Source organism: Pan troglodytes, chromosome 8 (assembly GCF_028858775.2).
Source record: "Pan troglodytes isolate AG18354 chromosome 8, NHGRI_mPanTro3-v2.0_pri, whole genome shotgun sequence".
In the NCBI taxonomy this organism is placed as follows: Eukaryota; Metazoa; Chordata; class Mammalia; order Primates; family Hominidae; genus Pan; species Pan troglodytes.
Genome location: NC_072406.2, coordinates 83,812,957 through 83,836,068, shown reverse-complemented (window position 1 = coordinate 83,836,068; position 23,112 = coordinate 83,812,957). Strand labels below are relative to the sequence as shown.

Here is a 23,112-nt window from a genome sequence, read left to right as displayed (position 1 = left end):
AGGTGTGAGCCACTGTGCCCGGCTTAAAAATATGTTTTAAAATGTACATACTGTATTTGTATCAATACACTGTTGACTCCTAGGACCATGGGTTATACTTGGCTCCCCAAGAGGCTAAATATAGCTCCTTGTAAACAGCAGGTGATCAATACATACTTTAGTTATCTCAGACAGATAGGTATGGAATGTCTTACTTAACAGGAGATGGAGACACACATGTACACACACACACACGTGTGCACACACACTTGAGCACACACACAGGCACATGGTGGGACTGACTTGCCCACGTGCCCTGAGTCCTTGGGGGGACCGTGTCTGGTTGAGAGGAGCTGACAGAGGGGGGCAAGAGATGTGGGCAGAGGGGCTCCTGGGTCAACAGGGTGGGCCACTTGCTAAGCAGCCAGAGTAGAGAGGGCTCTTCCGAGGGCGGTGGAGGAAGCCCAGCCTGGAGCAAGGCCACCGCGGCAGCCCCACGCAAGGAGTAATTGAAGAGAAGCACCTCAGGCTGGAAAACCTAATGGAATTCCTGAGCAGAGTGGGCCAGGAGGAGCAGCAGCAATAAATAGAAGTCCTATTAGCATGGCAGCTGCTGACAGGCAGGGAGATGGGGTGCAAGGAGGGGTGAGGGCAGGGGAGGCGGCAGGCTGAGAGGGTCCTGAAGGGATGGAGACCTGGCCCCCCCGAATAGAAGCCTGGCCGTCCTGCCCCCCGACCCCCGACCCTGTGATGCAGGGTGTGTCAGGACCAGTGCAGGGGGCTGCCCCCACCCTGAGCCTCCTGCCTCCTCCTCTGCAGCTCTCCCTTACTTCCTTTTAAGGCTGGGCCCAGCCGGGGTAGACCCCCTGGTGATGCAGGGGTCTTCTTATGGCCTGGGATCCCCTCCAAAGCACTTAGGTCCTTTCACTCTTCACATGGAAAAGCTGGGGTCATTATTATACCAAAAACAGGAATTAGACTTTCTGCTAAGTTCATTATTTGAACAGGAGCAAAAACGGGTACAGGCATCCCAAAGAGGGCAGCAGATGATCCATCAGGGTGTGTGAAAATACACATATGGTTTATTTCTACTTTTTTTTTTTTTTTTGAAGTGGAGTCTTACTCTTGTTGCCCAGGCTGGAGTGCAATGGTGCTATTTCAGCTCACTGCAACCTCCACCTCCCAGGTTCAAGCGATTCTCCTGCCTCAGCCTTTCACGTAGCTGGTATTACAGGTGCCCGCCACCACGCCCGGCTAATTTTTGTATTTTTAGTAGAGACGGGGTTTCCAATGTTGGACAGGCTGGTCTCAAACTTCTAACCTCTTGATCTGCCGGCCTCCCAAAGGGCTGGGATTACAGATGGGAGCCACTGCACCTGGCCTTATTTCTACCTTTTAAAATTGCTATTTTTGTACATGCTTTACAATATCCCTACTAGATTAGTATGATGATCACGTATGTAACTTCTAAATAATAACCACACATATGGAAACATGTGCTTACATGTTTTTTGTAGGGTGTAGGGGGTAATCCAAAAGTAGAGACTAATGATTTTTTTTTCAGCCTTATTTATCCTCAGAACCTACCAGGAGTGGGGTGCCACAATGTTTGTTTCTATTTTATAGCTGAGGACCTGAACAGCCCAGGCAGGGTGGTGGGTCTGGATGGGTGGTGGGTCTGCATGGGCCATGTGTCCACGACTCACCTCATCCTTGTCCACCACCTGGATGAAGAGTGGAAGGGCAAAGCCGACCTGTGCCAGCTCAGTGATGGCCACGCTGTACTCGGAGCTGTTGAACTCTGGGGCATTGTCATTGATGTCAATAACCAGGATATTGAAGGTCGTGGTGACTGTAGCGTCAGATGGGGTGCGGTCATCGTTCAGCTCCGTGCCCTGTGGACAGAGATCAGTCACCCCGGGGTGAAGGCAGCTAATCACAGCAACAGCTCTTGCTTACCAAAGACTTTCTCAGCACCAGCCACTGTGCCTCAATGTGAATGATCCCATCTAATCCTCACCACAACTCCAGGAGGAAGATTTTATCATTAGTATCCCCATTTTAGTGATAAGGAAACTGAGGTTCAGAGAGACTAAGTAACTTGTATAAGGATTCACAGCCAGAGTAGATTTTAAGCTCAGGTAGTAGGATCCTAGGACTGACAGCAGATGGATGAGATGGGGTGGGGAGGACAAGACAGATCTGGGGGTTCATCGAGGGACAAGAGGGAAGTCTTCATTCTCTTTGGCAGATTGTGAAACTGAGGCCAAGAATGTTTGTGCTGGTGGTTAATCAAGACTTGACTGAGCATCTGCTATGGCCTGAACCCTGTGCTCGGCTCTGAGGGTCAGCACAGATGGACTGATTCAGATACCTGGGTGTCCAGTCTCTGGGCCAGAGCCATGGGCCCAAAAGTGCCCATTCCCAGTTCTGAGTCAGCCTTCTGAATCTGAATCTCTCTGGGTGAGAGACACAGGAACAGATATCTTTCAATAGCGTTCCAGGGGATTCGGGTTCACAGCCAAGTGTGAGAACACACCCTCACATTTTATATAAAGACAGAAAAACTGAGTTCAAGTCCCGCAGTGGGGTACTGGGACCAGGGGGCAGCTCTCTCTGGTAGAGCTGACCACCTCACCTCCATGGCAGGAGAGCAGACAGGACGGAAGGATGGTGGTGGGAGCACGCCCTCCCATGGCTAACCCACACCTGAACAGCAGGGCCTCCCAAGGTCGAGGACAGCAATTAAGGGCCAGGCTGGGCTGCACCATCCTCCCCATGGCGCTGGAAGGGCCTCTTTCCCAGAGCCCCTGGCCTCAGTCTTTGGGCCACCCGTTTCTCTCAATCAATGGCTGATGGCCTGGGCTGGGAAGACCCCCTGTGGCTCAGACAGGATCCATACCCCTAAACGGGTTTCTCAGGGAATGGCTTTGCAAGTCACTGATTTGAATTAAAACCGACCATGAGTGGCAGGCGGCTGCAGGGGGTGCGGGACTGTAGCTCTGCCTCACATCCTGGGGTGGAGACCCCAGCACATTGCTGTTGCATTGCTCCCTGCTGCATTGCTGTTTCTTAACAGGAAGTCATGGCACTTGGAAGTGGGACAGAACCCCAGAAATGGGGCAAATTCCAGAATTCCAGGTGGCTGCAACAGAGAACTTGAATCCTGGGACAACAGTAAGGAAGGACCACAGGATGAGCACCTACTGTGTGCCTCCCGCTGAGAGGGGATAAAAGTTCCAACCCGTGTGGTTGTTGATGATGGATGCGGCAGGCCCAGCACACCTACAACTTCATAACATGGGTGCCTTCCTGATGGGGCCCTGGGCACAGCCCCGGGAGGCAGTGCAGGTGAGAGCACGGAAGCGAAGTGCTTCCGGAGCCACCACCAGGGGCAGGAGCCCTCGGACACTGCTGGAGGTTGGCATCCGAGTAGGGGCATCTCCCCTACCTGGGGTGAAGGTGCCCACCCAGGTCTCACCTTCACAGTCAGGATGAAGCCATGGCTGTACAGGGGGTTCTCCCGGTCCAGCAGGCCATTCAAGGTCAGCGCTCCGCTGATGTAGTCCAGGGCAAAGATGCTGTTGGTATTCCCTGCAAGAGAGAGAAGCATTCAGGTGTGACCAGGCACAGGGCAGGGGGGCATGGAGCTGGGGCCAGGGCTCCTCTCTGGGCATTAAAGACTCATCAGTTACTTGAAATGAATGCTGGTTCAAGAGTAATAGAAAGAGCCCTGGAGTCCATGGAGCAGCCGGCAGACAGCAACGGGTCCCAGAAGGAGAACAGCATGGCCTTTCCAATCTCCTTCTGGTCTCTGTGACCCAGCCAGGGAGAAAGTCTTGGTTTGGTGCTACCATGCTTTAACACTTCTCTAGACTCACTTGATTTCTTTTTTAACAAAGAGAGAGCAGGCTTCAGGCTCAGAGCCTTCCAAAGGGAGTGGACGCCAGCCAGGATGCAGTAACCTGGTTTTGTTTCTCTTGTGCTTATTTTTATGGTCACATTCTATTCTAGTCTAGTCTAGTCTAGTATATTCTATTCTAATTTTTTATTTATGACAGTGATGTAAAGTTTCCTTTTACAACAAATGTAAATTAAAGACATAATTTTAAAAAAGTACTATGTTAAGTACTTATTAAAATTGAAGATGTGTATTAAAGTACTGGCAAAAATTATCTATGAGCCACACTTGCCTCAAACCGATGTCTCTGTAAACCCACCCCTCTCCCTCTGCCACCTTCAATTTCTGCTTTCTCTCCACAGAAACTCACACTGGCGTCCTTGGGTTTCTCCAGATCACTATGCTCTTTCCTGCCTCCTCATCTTTTAGTGTCTGTCGTTCTCTCTTGTCCTCATCCTCTGCCCAGCTCAGTGCCAGCCTCTTCTCCTCCTCCAGAAAGGCAGTCCTGACTTCTCTAGCTGGCCCCTTCCGGTCCCCACAGGCAGTAGCCACTGTTTTGTAACTAACTGTTCCCCAGTTGATTATTGGGTGTTCATTGGATCTCCCTTCCCGGCCCTCTGAAGATGGGGACCTTTCATGACTGTCCCTTAAGGTACCTGGCCAACGCTGGGCACACAGTGGCAGGCATGTTCCTCACCTGGGCCAGTCCTGCATGGGCCCCCACCTTGCCTATATGCCCTTCCCACATGTGAATTCACCTGGGAAAATCCCAATTCCACTCTGCTGTCTTCTTCACAAACCAGTTTGTTGGTTCATTCACATACTCACTCACTCCCATTCATTCACCCACCCAGCAATCTCTGGGGTAGGCTTTCCTATAGCAGGCCCTGAGCTGGGCATTGTTGGGCATGCAGATGTCAGCGTGCCAGGAATTCTGACACCAAAGCACTTTGCAGCCTGGTAAGTGATCTCTGGTACCCACCAGAATCGGCATCTCTGAGTTCACAGCAGGGAGGGGCTGTTTACAGATGGGAAAGCTCAAAGAAGGAAAGCTCCATAGAGCAGGGGTCATTAATTCCCTGGACCACTGACTGGCTGTGTGACCTTCGGCAACTTACCTAACCCCTCTGTGCTCTGGTTCCTCACTTGTAAAATACAGATAATAATGGCATCTGCCTCACAGGGTTATGAGAATTAAATAAGTGTGAAAGTATAGATATATTACTTTGGGACCATCCCTGGCACAAAATAAGGACTCAGTAGTGTTGTCGTTATTGTTTGAGGTGGTTCCTGGAGAATGGGCAGGACTGAGGAAGAGGATGGATGGACACCGATTCCACGTTAGAGAATTAATACCCAAGCCTTCAACACACGCAGGTGAACACCAGAATCACCGTGGAAGTGGCTGTAGCTCCCAGGTCTTCCCCTTCCCCAACTCTAAAGGGATCTGCGTGTAGCAGAGGCTCATAGCCTCTCTTGGATTAACTAGGGAAAAAGTCAAGGGTGGGGCAATTTCCTCTTCTAACTTTAGACTTTGGGACAGAAGCTATTCTCAGCCAACCCATGCTCAGTCACCTGCCTGTGCTGGTCAGCAAGGCAGCTTACTTCTACCCAAGTTGGTAGCTAGTGGCCACTCTCACCTGTCCTCCCAGTCCACTGCATGGGCTGGGCAAGGCCAGGGAGAAGCTGCAGACAGTGGGGCCTGTTTAGAACTCAGTCTATCAGTCTATGCCTTCGGAATCTCTAACATGGGGCCAGCCCAGGAGGGGGTGTCACTGTAGCTATCCCCTTGCCTAAGGCTTCCTTTCCCAGCCATGGAGACTCCTAGGTCACTTCCTACTGGGTTTTGTATGGCTGCGTTTGCATAGTGGGGAGTTGGGGGGACAGGATTGCAAGGAGGCATATAAATGTATGATAGAAGGGAGTTTCTTTAGCTGGGAATTTTGCTGCTAGAGAAACGAGATGTGTGTTTTCATCTGTTCATTCATTCAAAAAACAGTTATTGTGCTTCTCTAATGAGCATACAGGCTGGGCGCGGTGGCTCACGCCTGTAATCCCAGCACTTTGGGAGGCGGAGATGGGCAGATCACTTGAAGTCAGGAGTTCAAGACCAGCCTGGCCAACATGGCAAAACCCCATCTCTACTAAAAATACAAAAAATAGCTGGGTGTGGTGGCGCATGCCTGTAATTCCAGCTACTCAGGAGGCTGAGGCATGAGAATCGCTTGAAGCTGGGAGGCGGAGGTTGCAGTGAGCCGAGATCACACCACTGCACTCCAGCCTGGGCGACAGAGCAAGACTGTCTCAAAAACAAATGGGGATACATTTTAATGGGGGCCACAGCACTCAACGTACAGGGTGATCAGTGCTGAGGCTGGGTGAAGCAGAGGCAGTGCAGGGCCCTGTAGGGGCTGAGGTCCTCTGAGCCCCTAAGGCTGAGCTGAAGGGCTGCCCTGAGGCAAGACCTCAGAGCCTCCGGCCTCCCACTCCTGCCCCAACACACTCACAGGCACGGGTCCCCTCCCCAGCCCCCACAGACAGCATCCCAGCATTCCAGATTTTCATATAAATTTACTTTTTTAAATAAAGGAGCCTATCAAATGTTTAGCTAAATGTGATTCAATTTTTATCTTTGTGAGATTTTTCTTATAAATCATTCACAAACCTGAAGCCCCTTGTTGAATGACGTGCTTTCATTTTTGGTTTGAAAAACAGGGTTTTCAACCCTGGAACACTCACTTGTATTTCTTCACTCAGCTCCTATGCCCCGTTCACGTACACACTGCCCACTCCAAACCCAGCATCTGTCCCCAGCACATAAGACACCCCATGCTCCGACCTAGGCAACCTTCTCCAACAAACCTGCAGGCAAGTACCCCCCACACAGTCCACATTCAACCAAACTCAAGACACACATACATACACACACACACACTTCTTTTTCACACATCTGTTTGCATGGAGTACACCTTCCCACCTCCTGCCAAGCACGAGTGACTAACTCTCCAGACCAACAGCCAGAAAGAGCTATACCTAGGGAGCCGACAAGGCCACCTGAGAGAGGACTGACTCAGTGAGATGCTCGGTAAGATGCTCTTACTGTCACCATAGCAACACTGGTACTCTCTGGGATGCTGCTAGGCTTGGGTAGGGGCAGGAGATGAGCCCTGCCTCCAAAGCTGGAAAGGCCAAGGGCATGTCTCATTCAAAGATTCATTGGTTTTTTTAATTCACTCATTCCTTCAAGTTCATATTGAGCACCTACTATGCGCAAGGTGTTGGAGAATCGGTAAAGAAAAGCAGGCAAGGTTGATGCCTTCAGTCTCATATGAATTGTCTGTGAAGACAGACATTCATAATAAAACCACACAATTGAAAGTGTAAGTACTCGCTGAGCTAAGGCCCCTGAAGAAAAGCAATTCAGAAAAGAAATGGTTAAGATTACACCCTCTGGAGGCAGACAGCACGGGTTCAAATCATGGGTCTGCTACTTACTGGCTGTGTGAACTTGATCAAGTGACTTATATGTGGGCCTCAGTTGCTTGGTCTGTAAAAGGGGGGCAATAATAGAACCCACCCCAGGCTGTCATTTTAAGGATTAAATAAGTTAATATAGTGCTGGGGACACAGGAAACTCCCAACAAATGTTGGCTGCCTGTGCTTTACCAAGATGGTACCACCATGGTCTCTCCCCACCACCCCAGCAGCCTGTGCCTACAGCTGTTTTCCCAGCAGTGACACTGAGCCAACCCCACACTTTTGCCAGGAGAGCCTCGCCACAGAGGGCTAGTGTTTACAGGCTGCCCTGAACTGAGGCTGAGAACAAAACCCTCAGGCCCACAGGGCCCTGAACCCAGAGCTCTGACTTCCGCTCCCGCCTCATTCAGGATGGTGGGTGCAGAGGGGAACTCCACATCCCTGCCTCGCTCCCTTCACTTCTTCCCTCACCTCCACGTCCTCCCCTCCACAGGCGCTGTGGGCTTGGCAGCCACACATGCAAGTTTCTCTGCTCTCCTGGAAACTGATACCTCCATGTCGGCCTTCTGGTCTCCCAGACATTCTTTATCCAAGTCCCATGGGGGGCTGGGGGGCTGGGGGCACTCACCAGGGAAGCCTTTCATCTGTTCAGCCCCACTTCTGCTGAGCAGAAGGGCAGCTGCTTCCCCTGGGTGGACAGGTGCTGTCCTGAGTTCCAGGGTGGGGAAGTATCTGGTAGGGGAGGGGTTTTGGGGTGGGGTGGTGGCTGCACTTTTACCACTGTAAGGATTCTGGGAACTGGTGATTCAAATTGATCACAAAAGAAAAAAGCAGGTAATTACTGGCCCTGCTGGTTTTCCTGGGGGCAGCCACCTCCTCTAGGAGCTCCAGGAATCAAGACCTTTTCAGATTTGCAAGAGAGAGGCTGGGAGGAATGAATCATGTGTGAAAGGCTGCTGGGCAGGGGTCGGGGGGTGGGGATTGCAGCCTTCATTCTATTTATTAAAAAGTAGCAGCCACTACTTATCAAACACTTACCATGTACCAGGCACTGAGCTAAGCTGTTTGCACAATCACATCACCTATTCGTTGCAACCACCTTATAAGAAGATATCCCATCTTCTGTGTGAGAAAGCAGGCTCAGAGATGCTCAATAACTTGCCTAAGGTCACATGGCTAGCAAGTGGCCAGCTTGGACTTAGATTTACATTTCTCTTTCTCTCCCTGCAAGCATTCGCCTTCCACACATTTGTGCACATTCTGCACCTGGCCCTGTGCTATGGGGCAAGGAAATAGGATGAGGCAAATAAGAGATCATCATCCTTCATAGAGTGCAGTGTCAACAAAGTGGCTTCTTCCTCAAGAGGGAGTCCTAGGGCTGGGCACAGTGGCTCATGCCTGTAATCCCAGCACATTGGGAGGCCGAGGTGGACAGATTACTTGAGGTCAGCATTTCAAGACCAGCATGGCCAACACAGTGAACCCTTATCTCTACTAAAAATATAAAAATTAGCCGGGCGTGCTGGCAGGTGCCTATAATTCCAGCTACTCGGGAGGCTGAGCAGGAGAATTGTTTGAACCCGGGAGATGGAGGTTGCAGTGAGCCAAGATCATGCCACTGAACTCCAGCCTGGGTGATAGAGTGAGACCCCATCTCTCTCTCTCTCTCTCTCTGTCTCTCTGTCTCTCTCTCTCTCTCACACACACACACACACACACACACACACACGGGGGAGTCCTTACACATTCTGGAAAGTTCTAGATAAATTCCTCCATGGTAGAGTTTTACATAGCAGCAGAATGTCCATGTTGCGATGTCTTCCAGGTAGCTGGGGAGGTGGCCTACCATGGGTACTGGTGGGGGAAGGTAAGGCAAGAGACAAGAGCTGTCAGCACAATGGGGCTGGTGACGTTCGTCAGACACTGGGAAAAAGCGCACCAGGCGAGGCTGCTGTTTATGGCACATGTATAATTGGACGAGTATAACCAGGAATATTTAGAAGGTAGTGAAGGAGACAGAGAGGCAATGGCCAGAGAGGTAGATGGGAAACCAGCCTAGTGCCGGGTGCCCAGAGTCAGGGAAGGAGGCAGTCTTGAGAAAGAGACGGTCTGCACGGTCAGATAGAGCAGAGAGCTCAGGAAGAGGAAGGTCTGGCAAAGGCCACTGACTGGGTCTTCAGATGTCCCCAGAGTCAGACTTTAAGATACTGAGGGACGGTGGGGCAGGGATGTGGGGACAGTGAGCACAGGTCCTGAGGTGCTGCTGCCCAGAGTTTGGTGTAAAAAACAAGGCAAGAGGCTGAGTGGCAGCTAGAGGGCGCCGCAGAGTCAAGCAAAGGGCTTCTGCTGTTTTCTAGGTGGTCGGAGGGAGAGGGAGAGGGAGAGGGAAGTGGACTGGGAGGCGCTGCAGCAGGGGGTAGAAGGTCTGATGTTGGGGCGGGGCAGTTCTCTCTCTTTGAGCAATGTGGGGCAGGGGGAGCTTAGGCTTATCCCCCTACCTCTTTCTTCCTCCAGGCTGGAAGGCTACCCCCCTTCATGCCCCCTGCCCCACCTGCAGCATCGCCCCTCCTGCCTGCTGCCAAATCTCATCATTCCCACATCTTGTCCCCTTGTTATCTCACTGGCAGCATCTTGACCCACAGCGGAGCTGGGTCTGGGCGAAAAGCAGTTTAGCGAGTGGCCGATGGTGCGTGTGGGAACACAGGCTGATGACTTTCAATTGCTTTGTCTGCTCCGCTGGGCTAACAGCCCCTGAGTCCTGCCTCTGCTCTTCTGCACTCAGTTAAAGGAAAACCTAAGGCTCCCCGCTCGGCCTGGGAACTGCCCTTTCTGAAGGTCCAGTATCACCTGCTATAGGAAGCCCACCCGCATCTCTCGCCTGGAGGCTCTGCCACCTCTGGCTCCTCTGAGCCCTTGAGTGCTGGGCTCAGAACTCACGAGGCAGCTGCCCTGTGCAGTGTGCTTCTTTAATTCTCATGCCTGGAGACCCAGCATGGCCTTGAGGATAAGGGCTGGGGTCTCATGCTGCAATCTCTGGCAGTCCCCAGAACAGCGCTCATTATATATTTGTTGGATGGCCTGAAGTTTCTCTTCCTCCCTCTGCAGCAATTCCAAAGGGTCAACCAGTATGTAAGAGGCAGCGGCATACTTGGGGCCTAGTCCTGTGTTGGGGCCGCAGGGGAGAGAAGAGAAGAAAAAAGCCATGGCTTATGAGGAGCTCGGGATCTTAGGAGCTGGGCCTAAGCAGCCATCTCTTTAAATGGCAGTGTCTGAATGGAGGCAGGAGGCTGGATGAGATTGACCTGTGCGATCCTGATCTCCACTGTGGCCTCTGACTTGGTCACCTGGCCCTGCCCAGGTCCAGCCTCAGGGACCTTACCCAAGGAAGGGAGCAGAACTGGGATCTGCTTCCATTCCTTCCAATGGTCTCTCTTCTAGTCATGGTCTGTGCCTGGAGTCTATTACGTCAACATCCTGGTGAAGACCTCATACTGAGCATGAACTCGCAGGATGTGAAAAAGACCTAGGTTCCAACAACAGCTCCATCACTTACCAGTTGTGAGACCTCCTGCAAACCACTCATTCCTTTGGGCCAAATTTCCCATCTGTAAAGTGTGGATAACAACTCCTACCTCACCAGGCTGTGTGAGCATCAGGAGTGATCATGTACGTAAGGCACTTATTGTGGTGCCTGACGTGTAGCAGGTGGGCACTTTGGTTTCTCCTTTCCTGCCATGCCTGTTTTCTTTTATTTTCTTTCCTTTTGTTTTGAGACAGAGTTTTGTTCTATTACCCAGGCTGGAGTGTGGTGGCTTGATCACAGCTCACTGCAGACTTAACCTCTTCAGCTCAAGTGATCCTCCCACTTCAGCCTCCCTAGTAGCTGGGACTGCAGGTGCACACCACTGCGCTCAGCTAATTTTTGTATGTTTTGTAGAGACAGGGTTTCACCATGTTGCCCAGGCTGGTCTTCAACTCCTGGGCCCAAGCAATCCTCTGGCCTCGGCCTCCAAAAGTGCTGGGATTACAGGCGTGAGCCACCACACCTGGCCATACCTGTTTTCGGAATAGTAGACTCAGAGCAAGCTAGTCCCAGCTGTGGCCCCTCTCACCCAGAGTTGTGAGGGGCATGCCCCACAATGGCCAACATAGATTGAGTTCTGACCTTGTGCTGGGCACTGTGCAAAGTGTTTTGTATGCATGTCTTATTCAGTCTCACAAAACCCCTGAGACAGACACACTATCCTCATTTTACAGAGGAAGAAACTGAGGCACAGAGAGGTTAAAAATAACCTGCACTCGATCATCCAGGCAGTGAGAGGTAGAGCAAGGAATTAAACTCAGCTTCCAGGAAGCTAAAGAGTTCATGTCCCATTCAGAGGCCCCTGGCCCTTCCTGTCTCCCCTGCCAGGTGTAGCCCATTAAGCAGCTGCGTGTGGGCAGCCTAAGTCCCCAGGCCCCTGGGGCAGGCTGGCTTGCAGGTCCATCGCTGTCCAGCGGAGCCATATCATTCTGACTGGTGTAGAGTTGTATCACTGTATAATGAAAATTGGGAGTCAGTATGAGATATGGGCTTTGAGCAAGACATCTTATGAATTAAAAATCGTTACTTAGCTGCCTGATGACAAAAGGGGTCTGCATCCTGGATGGCATCTGGGCTGGGCTACATTCAACAGCCCCACGATCAACATATGGCAGCCAGCGGTGTGGGTTACCTCGGCTTTCAACCAGGAGAGGGGACCAGCCTGCCGAGAGTCTGCTGCCGCATAAGGATCCTGGGTCAGGCGGGGTGGGGGAAGACCGCCCCTCCCCAAAGCTTCCCAAGCTGCCTGGAGCCTCTTCCTGCAGGTCTCCTCTGTGTGCATTCAGGCCTCCATTCAAATGTCACTCCTCAGATTCCTCCCCAGTTACCCCCACCTTCCCACCTTCACCCCTGTCACTCTCTCTCTATTATCCTCTTTTATTTCTTTCAAAGCACTTCTACTTTCTGAACCTCTCTTCCATCTGTTTATGTGTTTCTTATTGTCTGTTTCTCCCTACTGGAATGTAAGCCCCAGGAGGGCAGGACTGGTTTCCCCAAGTGCCCAGCAGATGCCTAGCAGGTGATCAGTGTTTTCTGAATGGATGAATGGGCCACAGCAGGAATGTCTGAAGGCCACTCTGAGACTGGTCCAAAAGGCTGAGGAGCAGAGTGATACTGGGGTGACTCCTGATGTCACACATCATAAAGACACCACAGCTGCACTAGGGCCCATGAGGAGGGATCAGCCAATTAGTAATTCCAGTTGGAGCTGTAATACCCTCCTGATGCAGCCACAGTGCTATGTTTGTTTGAGCTGAGCCGTCTCAGTTAATTAGTTATTGCTGTCCAGTCAGGGTAAGACAAACTTCCAGTCCCTCAAGTAGGTGTGAACGGCAGTCTGCTTGTCTTACAGGCATTTTACACCACAACAGTTTTTATCAAGCTCACTTAAACCAACAAATTATAACCTCTCCTAATAAGGCTACAAACTGGACCCTGATTAATTTGCTAATAACTGGCTCCAGTTTATGAAGCATTAATTTGAGTAGCCAAAGATAGTGAAATCTATCATGCCAGTTTGCTAAGGGTCAAGCCACACTCTTCCACCCACAGCAATGCACTGTGCATGGCTCCCTTTAAAATGGAAAGCCTCAGAGAGGCGGCCCCTGGTCCTCTGAGGATGTTTTGATGGGGACCAGAAAGACATCACCAGGGACTATGGCTGAAATAAGAACCTATTTCCTGAAAAACCTTTACACTGCCATGGAGAGAATTTCTTCAAAGGGAATAATCATGAATGTGTCCATAAATGCAGTCACCAGGATGTTCACCATAGTGCTGTTTAGTAAGAAAAACTGGAGATAACCTAGATGTCCAACAATAGGGGATTCATTAAATAAGTTATGATATGAAATGCAGCAAGCCACTAAAACGTTGCAGAAGAGATGCTTGTAACTTGAAAAAATACATGTGTTTATGATGTGTTTTAAAAAAGGACAATGATCAGCACAGTTCCATAAGATACTTTTTTTGGCTTAAAAAATGTGCACATAGAAAAAAGGAATGAAATGTTAGCAAAATGTGAACACAGATTATCTGAGTGATAGTGCTAGGACAGAGGTTTTCAGACTCAGCACTGTGGCATTTGGGGCTGGATAATTCTTTGTTGTGGGAGGCAGTCCTGTGCATTGTGAGTTGTTCAGCAGCACCCCTGGCCTCTACCCACTAGATGCTAGTAGCACTTTCCCCCAGATATGACAACCAAAATAATCTCCAGACATTGCCAAATGTCTCCTGAGAGGCACAATCGCCCCAATGAAGAACCATTGCTCCAGTCATTTCAACTTTCTCTTTTGATTGATCTGAATTACATTTGTTGTCTTTTTTTTTTTTTTTTTAAAAAAAGGTCAATACAAGTTCCTTTAAAAAATAACCCCCAAAGTTCTACAACTTCCTAGTGGTGACAGTTGTACAACACTGTGAATGTAATTAATGCCGTGGAATTGCACACTTTAAAATGGTAAATTTTACGTTATTCATATTTTACTGCACCAAAAAAACCCCCCAGTGTTTGATGGTGTGTGTCTTTGTGTTCCAAGTTGGTGCTAGATGCAGGCTGCTTTGCAAACTGATTCATTTTAATGTGCAATTCTTCCTCTCCCTGGGTTACCACAATTACTAACAACAATTCACCAGATTTAATCCCCCTGAGGGCAGGGGCCTTTCCTGCCCTGGTCTTGCTACATCAGCTAGGATGAAGGAAGGAATTTGCTCACAGAGGAGCTGCGAGGCACTGGAAAGGTGAGGTCTCTGCTTCCAAGTGGCATCTAGTCTAGATGAGGAAATAGGACCTGTGCCAAAAAGGGGCCCAGTCCTGCTGAGGGCAGCTTGCCAGGCCCTGGAAGATTCCGCAGGAGGCTGGAGGAGGAGGGCAGGGCTGGGGTAAGTATGGAGGAAGAGGGCACTCCTGCTGGGGAGACTGGCCTGAGCAAAAGGGTGGAGGTGGGACCATGGCTTCCCAGGTGGGGAGCCAGCAGGAGAGGCAGAGAGTTCACAGGAAGCTGTCAGGAGAGGCTGATGCCCAGAGGAGGAAGCAGTTTGGATTTTTGTCTGGCTTTGAGGAGCTCCTGCAGGGGTTGGGCTGGAGGCAGGAAAGCCTGCTGGTGACGAGGGCATGGACTGGGTGATGGCAGAGAGAAAAGGGGCAATAACAAGGGCTGACGTTTCTTGTGGGCCCGCTGCGTGGCAGGCGAGGTGCTCAGCACTTCATGTGCGTTGGTCAGCTACTCCTCAAGGCCTCCTCCTGTGAGGGCATCGTCATTATTCCACTCTTAGCTTTTAAAATTCTTTTTATATTTTTTTTTATTTTTAGAGACAGGATCTCACTCTGTCACCCAGCCTGGAGTGCAGTGGCACAATCAGCTCATTGCAGCCTCAAACTCCTGGGCTCAAGGGATCCTCCTGCCTCAGCCTCCCATGTTGCTTAGATTACAGGCATGAGCCACCATGCCTGGCCTTCCATTATTATTGTTATTCCCATTTTACAGGTGAGAAAACAGAGGCACAGAGAGATTAAATGATTTGCCTGAAGTCACACCACTGGTCAGTCACAGAGCCAGGATTCCAGGCCAGCCTGTCTGCCTCTAGAGACTACAGGCTTAGTCCACATGCTGCTTGCCCCTGAGAGATGGGGAAGATGCATGCTTCTGCCTGTTGACCAAGCGCTTCACATGTTTGTTCACATGCACGACCTCACTGGATCCACAAAATACCGTGTGAAGCCAGCACTGCTACCCATTTATCAGATGAGGAAACTGAGGCACTGTCAGGTGAAGTGACATGTCCAAGGATACATGGTTACTGAGTGACCATGCTGGGATTAGAACCTGGGTCTTTTGGGTCTCACATAGCCCTCATGGCTGCCATGGGCCTTGTCTCTCCTGTGTGGGACTGGTGCTCCCTCAGCCCTGGGGCCCGGAGTCTGGCCAGGAGGTGAGCAAGGTGAGGAAAAGGAGAGCAGGAAAAGGAGGCCCCCCCTGCTGCCTGCTTGGCACCCGGTTACCGCTGGGGCCTGGGGCAGGTAGGCCCAAACACCCATGCTTCCCTTCAACTGGGGTCTCTCCTTGGGCCAAGAGTGGGAGCCAAGGTGCCCCGGGTCCCCCAGCCTGTGCCTCCCACAGGGCTGTCTGTTCTGCCTGTCACTGGGCAGGGCCCACATAACTCACCCGAGGCTTGGCACTCAAGAGAGGTCAGGGCGCAGGGAGATTTACAGCCCCGATAAAGCCATCTCAGTCTGTGCATAAGCAGTGTTTGATATTTGATGATCTGAAAGGCCTGGTCCCAGGGAAGGAGGGCAAGGGAGGAAGGAGTGGGGGAGACACTTAAGAAAACAAAGAGGACGGTGATCAGATGCCCAAGGAGAAGAAAGCCCATGGCAGGAGGAGGGGGCACGCGCTGTCTGTCATCCTGGATGTGTTGTCACCCCCTCCTCTGGCTCCAATCCAGCAATGGGACATGGGAAAGATGGGCCCAGGGATGAAGCTTCTCGGGAAGTGGGGACACCAGAGACCACCTATCTACCACTGGGCCTGTCCGTACCAGGCATGGGGTGGGTCATACCCCCAGGGAGCCCACCGTCTAATGGGGAAGACTGGCCATCTTCGGGGAAGGACAAGGCACATGTATGAAGGAGCCGACTGGAGAACTCATAAAGGAGTGGATGTGAATTTAAGACACTGGTTTCATCATTTGGGGCTTGTGGACATTCTGAGATTCAGTTTCCTCTTTGGAGGTGAGAATACCTTCCCCGCTCACAGGGCTATTTAGAGGTTCAGTGAGATAAGGAATCTGAAGATGCTTTACAAACTGTAAAGTGCTGAACCCATGTCAGGATGCGTCAAAGATGGTGAACTGGGTGCCTGGGGCAGGTGGAGCTGTGCAGTGCCACAGACTGGATGACGTTAAGCAGGAAAGATGGGCAGAGCGGGGCAGGGTGGGGTGCAATGGCAGTGACAGGTGCACCCTGAAGTTTGTGGGACAAAGAGGGTTGGTGCCCCTGAACCTTCCCTCCAAATCCTACTGCCCAGGGTCCAGCCTCCCCCTCCAACTGCCATCTGTTCAGTCCTTTGTCTTGCATCACTGAGATCATGTGGAAGCAGTGTGGGCCTCAGAGGGTACTGAGTTCAAATCCTAGCTCCACTACTTCTAGCTATGTGGCTTTGGGCAAGTGACTTTGCCTTTGAGCCTCAGTTTCCTCACTTGCCAAAGAGGGACACTGACAGACTCTGCCTCCTGGGGCTGCTGGGAGAACAGAGCTGGTACAGAGCGGCTCTCACTGATTGTCCGAGCCCTCTCCATCTTCCCTGCCATCTTTCCTCCATGAACACTAATCCTGACAGTGCCACGGCTGCCCCTGCCCTCCCGCCCCAAGTGCTGCAAGTTCCAGAGTGAATGACTTTCAAATCTGTGGAAGGAGAACCCATCACACACACCTTGAGCTGGGTAATTTATGAATCAAATTGTGCTCCGTCAGGACTCTGCAGCCCAGAAATAGATGTGGTCGGACGAGGTTCAGGGAGCCAGCCTCAGACACAGTTATCTTCATAGAAACTGGCCACCAGCTGGCTGAACCAGCCCGAATGACCGACCTTGAGGGGTCCCCTGGGGGCTGCAGAGCCCCCCCTCCGCCGCCCACCCAGCCCAGGCCCTGCTCCAATGCCTGAAGGGAGAACAGAGATCTGCCTGGGGCTCAGAAGATAGCTGTGACCCTGGGCCAGTCACTTCACTTCTCTGGGCCTCAGGGTTTTCTCCTGTTTAAAAAAGAGGGGGCTTTTCCATGGCAGTGGTTTTTCAAATGTCTTTGTTTCAGTAGCAGATTCTTTTATCAGACAAAATTTCACACAGAGCTCCAGTATAGAAAACAGCCAAAATCAGAGCTAGTTGCCCTGGCTGAAGCAGATGACGGGGTGTGGAGTCCAGCACACCCAGCACCCCGTTACCCTCCAAGGGGGCCCTGAGGGATGGGGTTCAGGGTCTGGTGATTCAGGGAATCTGGAGATTCCCAGGACGTTTTCAGTTTTAAGATGCCATGGGAGATCTGATCTTTTTGAAAGGGGCAGATATTGCAGTGGCTAGGACCAGGGTTCGAACCTCAGCATTACTTCTCACTAGCTGTGTGACCGTGGGCAAGTTATCTACCCTCTCTGGGCTTGCGTTTCTTTAACCATAAAAAGGGGAGGAGTAATTCTTATCTTATAGGGCTGATGTGAGGATAAAAGCAGTTAATAAGCCTACTTAGTTCAGCACAGTGTCCAGCACATCACAAATGCTCAACAAATGTTAGACCTCATTGATTAGTAAACTGAGGATAGAGGTGAAAAAGTCATAAGGCTTGTAAGTGGTCGCACTGAGATTTGAAGCCATGGCCTTTAATGCCAATGCCTATATTCTTTCTCCTACTCCTCCCTAGAAACAATGCTTCTAGAAGGCTCCACCAGAAAGGATGCAGATTGTGCCAGGCCCAGTTTCCTAATGTTGGAGGGTTTTCCGGCATTTGGTCAGTGACTCAGAGTGTAACATCAAAGCAGATGTTTCTGGTCAGGGCATGACTGAAGGAAAAAAACTACAGATTTGGTTAAGCACAAACCCACTCAGCAATGTGGAAAACATCAAACATCTTGGGTTCGAGTGAGTATGAGTCAGAGTCATCATATTTATGAGAAAAGATGGCAAATTTGTCCTACAGAGCCAGAGCCCCCAGTCTGAAAACAGAAAGGCCAGGGTTTCCCCAGGAACTCTGATACCATGGGGTATAGGAAAGGTCAACTTTTAAAAGCTCTGTGGTCTGCCGGGCGTGGTGGCTCAAGCCTGTAATCCCAGCACTTTGGGAGGCCGAGGCGTGTGGATCACAAGGTCAGGAGATCGAGACCATTGTGGCTAACACGGTGAAATCCTGTCTCGACTGAAAATACAAAAAATTAGCTGGGCGTGGTGGTGCGTGTCCGTAGTCCCAGCTACTCAGGAGGCTGAGGCAGGAGAATCGCTTGAACCCGGGAGGCAGAGGTTGCAGTGAGCCGAGATAGTGCCACTGCACTCCAGCCTGGTGACAGAGTGACACTCCGTCTCAAAAAAAAAAAAAAAAAAAAAAGTTCTGCGGTCAAACAAATCTGGGAAATGCTCAACAGTCATCTTCACTGCTGGACTTGTCAGAGCCTTTAATGTGCTCATGGGCATTATGATTTGCCAGCACAAGGAAATTGTGATGCAGTGTCTCTCTAACTTATTTGACCACAGAGCCCTTTTTGCAAAGCTTATCTCCTAAAGCATCAGTGGGCCAACCCACTGAAGAAATTGAAGGTGTGGCCGGGTATGGTGGCTCACGCCTGTAATCCCAGCACTTTGGGAGGCCAAGGCAGGTGGATCAACTGAGGTCAGGAGTTTGAGACCAGCCTGGCCAACATGGTAAAACCCTGTCTCTACTAAAAGTACAAAATTAGCCGGGCGTAGTAGCACACACCTGTAATTTTAGCTGCTCGGGAGGCTGAGGCAGGAGATTTGCTTGAACCTGGGAGGCGGAGGTTGCAGTAAGCTGAGATCGCATCATTGCACTCCAGCCTGGGCAACAAGAGTGAAACTCTGTCTCACCAAAAAAAAAAAAAAAAAAAAAAGGAAAGACATTGAAGGTGTAAATGGGACTATTCCCACAGTTTCCCTCCAGTGGAGTCTCTGAGCATACAAGTTAGATGTGTCAAGTGTCAGAGGTGGAAAATGGAAAGATGCTTAAAGCCTAGCAGGTTCCAACTTTTCCTTCATCCCCTGGAGAAGTGAGAATCAGAGATGAGAAGTAACTTGGTCAACAACACGTTGTTACACAGCACGTTAGAAGCAGAACTGGCACCAGATGGGTGGACCAGAAGTCTGGCTCAAGTCTGGACTCCTGTCCAGGCCACAGGTCAGATGTGGCTCTCTGGTCTGCTTTGAGAAGCTTTGGGGACCACACATAAAAGTTTTACTATGGAAAATTTCAAAGAAACAGAAATGTAGAGACAAGAGCACAATGAAGCTCTCGGCACCATCACCCAGATGCAACAATCATCAAAATTTTGCCAATCTTATCTTAAAATCACTCCCCACAACACTACCAATTTTTCACGGTGTTAACAGAGGAAATCCCAGTTCATCTTTAAATACTGTATGCATCTCTCATAAGGACTTTCAAAAATGCAACAAAACATGCCATTTTCACCCTAAATAAAATAAATGATTCCTCAATGTCACCTAAGACACAGTCCACATTCAAGTCAGGGATGCCATTTTTGAAGCCAACGTCAGGATCAGAGGTTTTTACCTTTTCTACTCAGCGCTCACAGAACAGGCCTCTGAGATGATTGAAATCAAAGAAAAGGTGCCTTCAACAATAGCTGCAATGTTCCCTTTCTTAAACAAGAACAAAAAGAAGAGCAAAAACGATCCAAAGCAAATATGGCAAAATGTCAACAAATGTTATCAGGGTGGTGAATACATGGGGGTGTGCTGTGTTGGTTTCTGTACTTTTCTAAATATTTAATATTTCACATTTGCCAGTGAACTTGGCCCTGCTTCTCTGACAAAGGCCAGGGGTCCCGGGCTGGGATGTGGGGTGGAGTGTGGGGTGGGGTGGGTGGTTGGCCATTTCATCCCGGCAGCCTGCCTCCAGAATGCCCTCATCCTCCCAGCTGGAGGCTCAGCCCCAGATGTCATATTATGTCCCAAGCCCTTGGCCCAGTGCCCCACACCAAGTAGACGTTCAGAGAATGCTTGATGAATGAGCCCAGCCAGATAGGGAGGGATGTCCCAAGACGCTCCCATCCCTTGGCTCACACAGGCAGAAACTTCTGCTGAGCAAGCGAGAAACAGGAAAAAGAGAGACGTCCTTGCCTTTTCGACCAGGGAGGAGGCTCCACAACCCAAATCTTTCCAAAGCCTCTGGCCACTTTTTTGAAAAAGAGAAGTCACAGGAGTGACTTTTGGGTCTTTCCCACTGGGCCACCCTACAGATGCGTGGCCTGATGTCCTTCTCAGTTACATGGGTTCCTGGCCCTGCCTCCTTCCCCATCAGCTGTTCTGGGCTACAGACCCCTAGTCTGTCGGCAGGAGGGAAGGCAGGCTCTCTGGGAAGTGCTCCAAAGCAGTGGATACCCTATAGCACTCCCACTCCAAACTCTGGGCATAGGCCCTCCTGGAGAGGGCCCGGAGCAAAGGGTCCTGCTAGAGACAGATGGCGTCACTTGGGGTGTTTGCAAGCTTGAGACTCAGCACTCATAGAAAAGAGGAAGTAAACTCTTTGCTTGTGGAGGAAGCTCTTGGCACTGCTCCTGGCACCAAGCAGAGCCTCAGAGCCCAAACACTGTCCCCAGCCTAGGCCAGAACAGAGGGCAGCCTTTGATCTTCAGCTCCCTCTACAAACCTCTGCCCAGATGTACTCACTCTCCCTCCCAGCACTAAACCCCAAGCAAGGCCAGCTGTGGCCTCCCCAGCCTACAGGCTCCCGTCGGAAGATGACTTCTGGCTTTAATTACGAAAGGCCGGGTGGAGCCTCAGGAAGGAGCCAGCCCCACCATGCTTGGTCCCTGTCGACGTGGAGCTGCCAAGTTGGCAAGGCTGGTACTGGTGCCTGCCTACACATTGCCACACCAACCCCTACTCTCTGTGCTATGGCCAGGCCCTCCCCTCCCTTCCCAGTTGCCCACAGCCTGGGCCTACCCCGCCTTTGAGGGTGGGGGTGGGGCGGGATCATGGATACAACAGAGTGTGTTAGAAGAGAGGCTCTGAGGGCGACAGTTTTGTCTGTCCTGTTCATGGCCATATCCCCAGCAGTGAGTACGAGAGGTGCCTGATAAATATTTATGAATTATCAAATAAGTCCAAAGTCCTGTATTGCAAAGGTGGACAATGGTAGCCATTAAACTGTCTAGCAAGCTAAAGGCAGAGCCAATAGACCAGAAGCAACTACCCTGACCCCCAAGGCCACACCTCTCCTTCCTCACTGCTTGGTGGATGAGCTGCCAGGTCCTGCCAATCCCTACTGCCCTCCTGCACTGAAAGGAGCCTCCTTGGGAGGTAGGCTCCAAGGACCACCACAGCAGGCTCTGAGGAGCCCCTGCCCCTGTCCTTGACAGCCCTGTACCTGTGGCAGCTTCAGGGCGGATGAGGTGGGGAGTGGGGAAGGAGAAGTAATGGTGAGGACAGCTGGGGCAGAGTAGCCCCAAGAGCCGGGTGGGAAACAGTCCCTTTCTCAAGCTCTGGGCCTCTGCTTTCTCATCTTGGGGCTTGGAAAGGCTCAACTGGATGATATCCGGGTCCCTGTGGCCTGTGACAGGTGAGGTACATGAAACCAGCCCCATGTTGGGAGAAAGACGGAGACCAGCAAGGGGACAGAGGAGGTGGCGATGCCTGCTCTGCTCCCCACCCTGCCGGCCCCAGGACTGCCATCGGTTCCTGCCCAGGCCTGGGTTATCAATCTCCTTCCACCTGGAGAACTCCCCTAAATGAAATTCCTATTGGCGTGGGGCCTATGATATAACAAGTCACTCACTTTGCCTGGGAAATGAAAGATGATGAGGCAGAGTTCCCAGGACAGAGGCGATCTCCATAAATCTGCCAGAGTATGCTGGGGATTACTTTGTGGGATTAATTATCTGTCCTTCAAACAAAGACCTGACCTCAGCGGCCCAATGTCCCCAACCTGGGAGGGAGGAAGGGAGCGCCGGGCAGCGGGGAGGTGGGGACCGGGGCTGGGAGGCAGGCCCTGGGGCGGGCTGGGCACGGGGCATTGTGGAGTGCCAGTTCAGCACTTCACTCCTCCTGTAAGATCCTACGTGCTCCCCCCTGCCCAACACGGCAAGTCCACCTGGCTTCCAGCACTTTCTGCAACTTGGCCCTTTGTGACCTATCCAACAACTTTGTGACCCATTCCCATCTGCTTCTCATGTCTGTCCAGAGCAACCCTACCCTCAACTCCTCTCCTGGTTACCCCTCATGCTGCCACACTGGAGGGAGAGGGGTCCTGGCGTGGAAGGGAAGGGTCTGTGTACAGTAGACCGAATAAAGGCTGGATCAGGGGCCAGCCAGTATCTATCACTTTACCAACCATATGGACTTGAGTTTCCTGAGCTCCCTGAGCCTCAGTTTACCCATCTGTGTGATGGAAATAGTAGAGGCAGGGTCTGCACATGACAGGGTTGTCATGACCATCCAATGAGGAGGATGGTCCCTGAGGACTTCAGACTCATGCAGACCTGGGTTCGAATCCTGGCTCTGCCACTTCTTGGCCTAGCATGACCCTACATGTTATGTTACCTTTCTGAGCCTCAGTTTCCTTATCTGTGAAATGGGGATATTGATAGTGCTTGTTCTAAGTGTAAGATGCAACCTTGAGAGAGGGCCTTGCATGACATCCTTGTGTGGGATCCCACCGACATCCTAATTATGGCTGCAAAAAAGTGGGGTTCAAGGGGCTTGTTTCCTCTCTCACTGTAGGCCAGTCTCTCCCCACTGCTGAGGTGTGTGCCTCCCACCACCCCTGAGCAGGGCCAGGCAGAAGGCGCCACCCTTGGTGCCAGGGAAAACCAGTGCTAATCACAGAGGGGGCTGCCCAGAGCCAAGCCCCAATTAGCAGTTCTGAGTCACACGGACCATGGAGGAAAGTCAGTTGGTGCGGGCTTCAGTTTCCCTGGAGAGGTAAGAGAAAGAGAAG

General features: G+C 51.2%; 1 protein-coding gene across 2 annotated transcripts in view; it reads right to left on the bottom strand.

Annotated features, from left to right (window-relative positions):
- The window catches only part of CDH23 (cadherin related 23), a 419,047-nt gene that overhangs the window by 196,933 nt on the left and 199,002 nt on the right, over window positions 1-23,112 (bottom strand). For both annotated transcript variants that reach the window (XM_054659691.2, XM_054659692.2), the window contains exons 10-11: window positions 3,461-3,573; window positions 1,686-1,874 (exon numbers count right to left, since the gene is read on the bottom strand). In XM_054659691.2, the coding sequence (XP_054515666.2) occupies window positions 1,686-1,874; window positions 3,461-3,573 (302 nt within the window). The remainder of the gene's footprint in view (window positions 1-1,685; window positions 1,875-3,460; window positions 3,574-23,112) is intronic.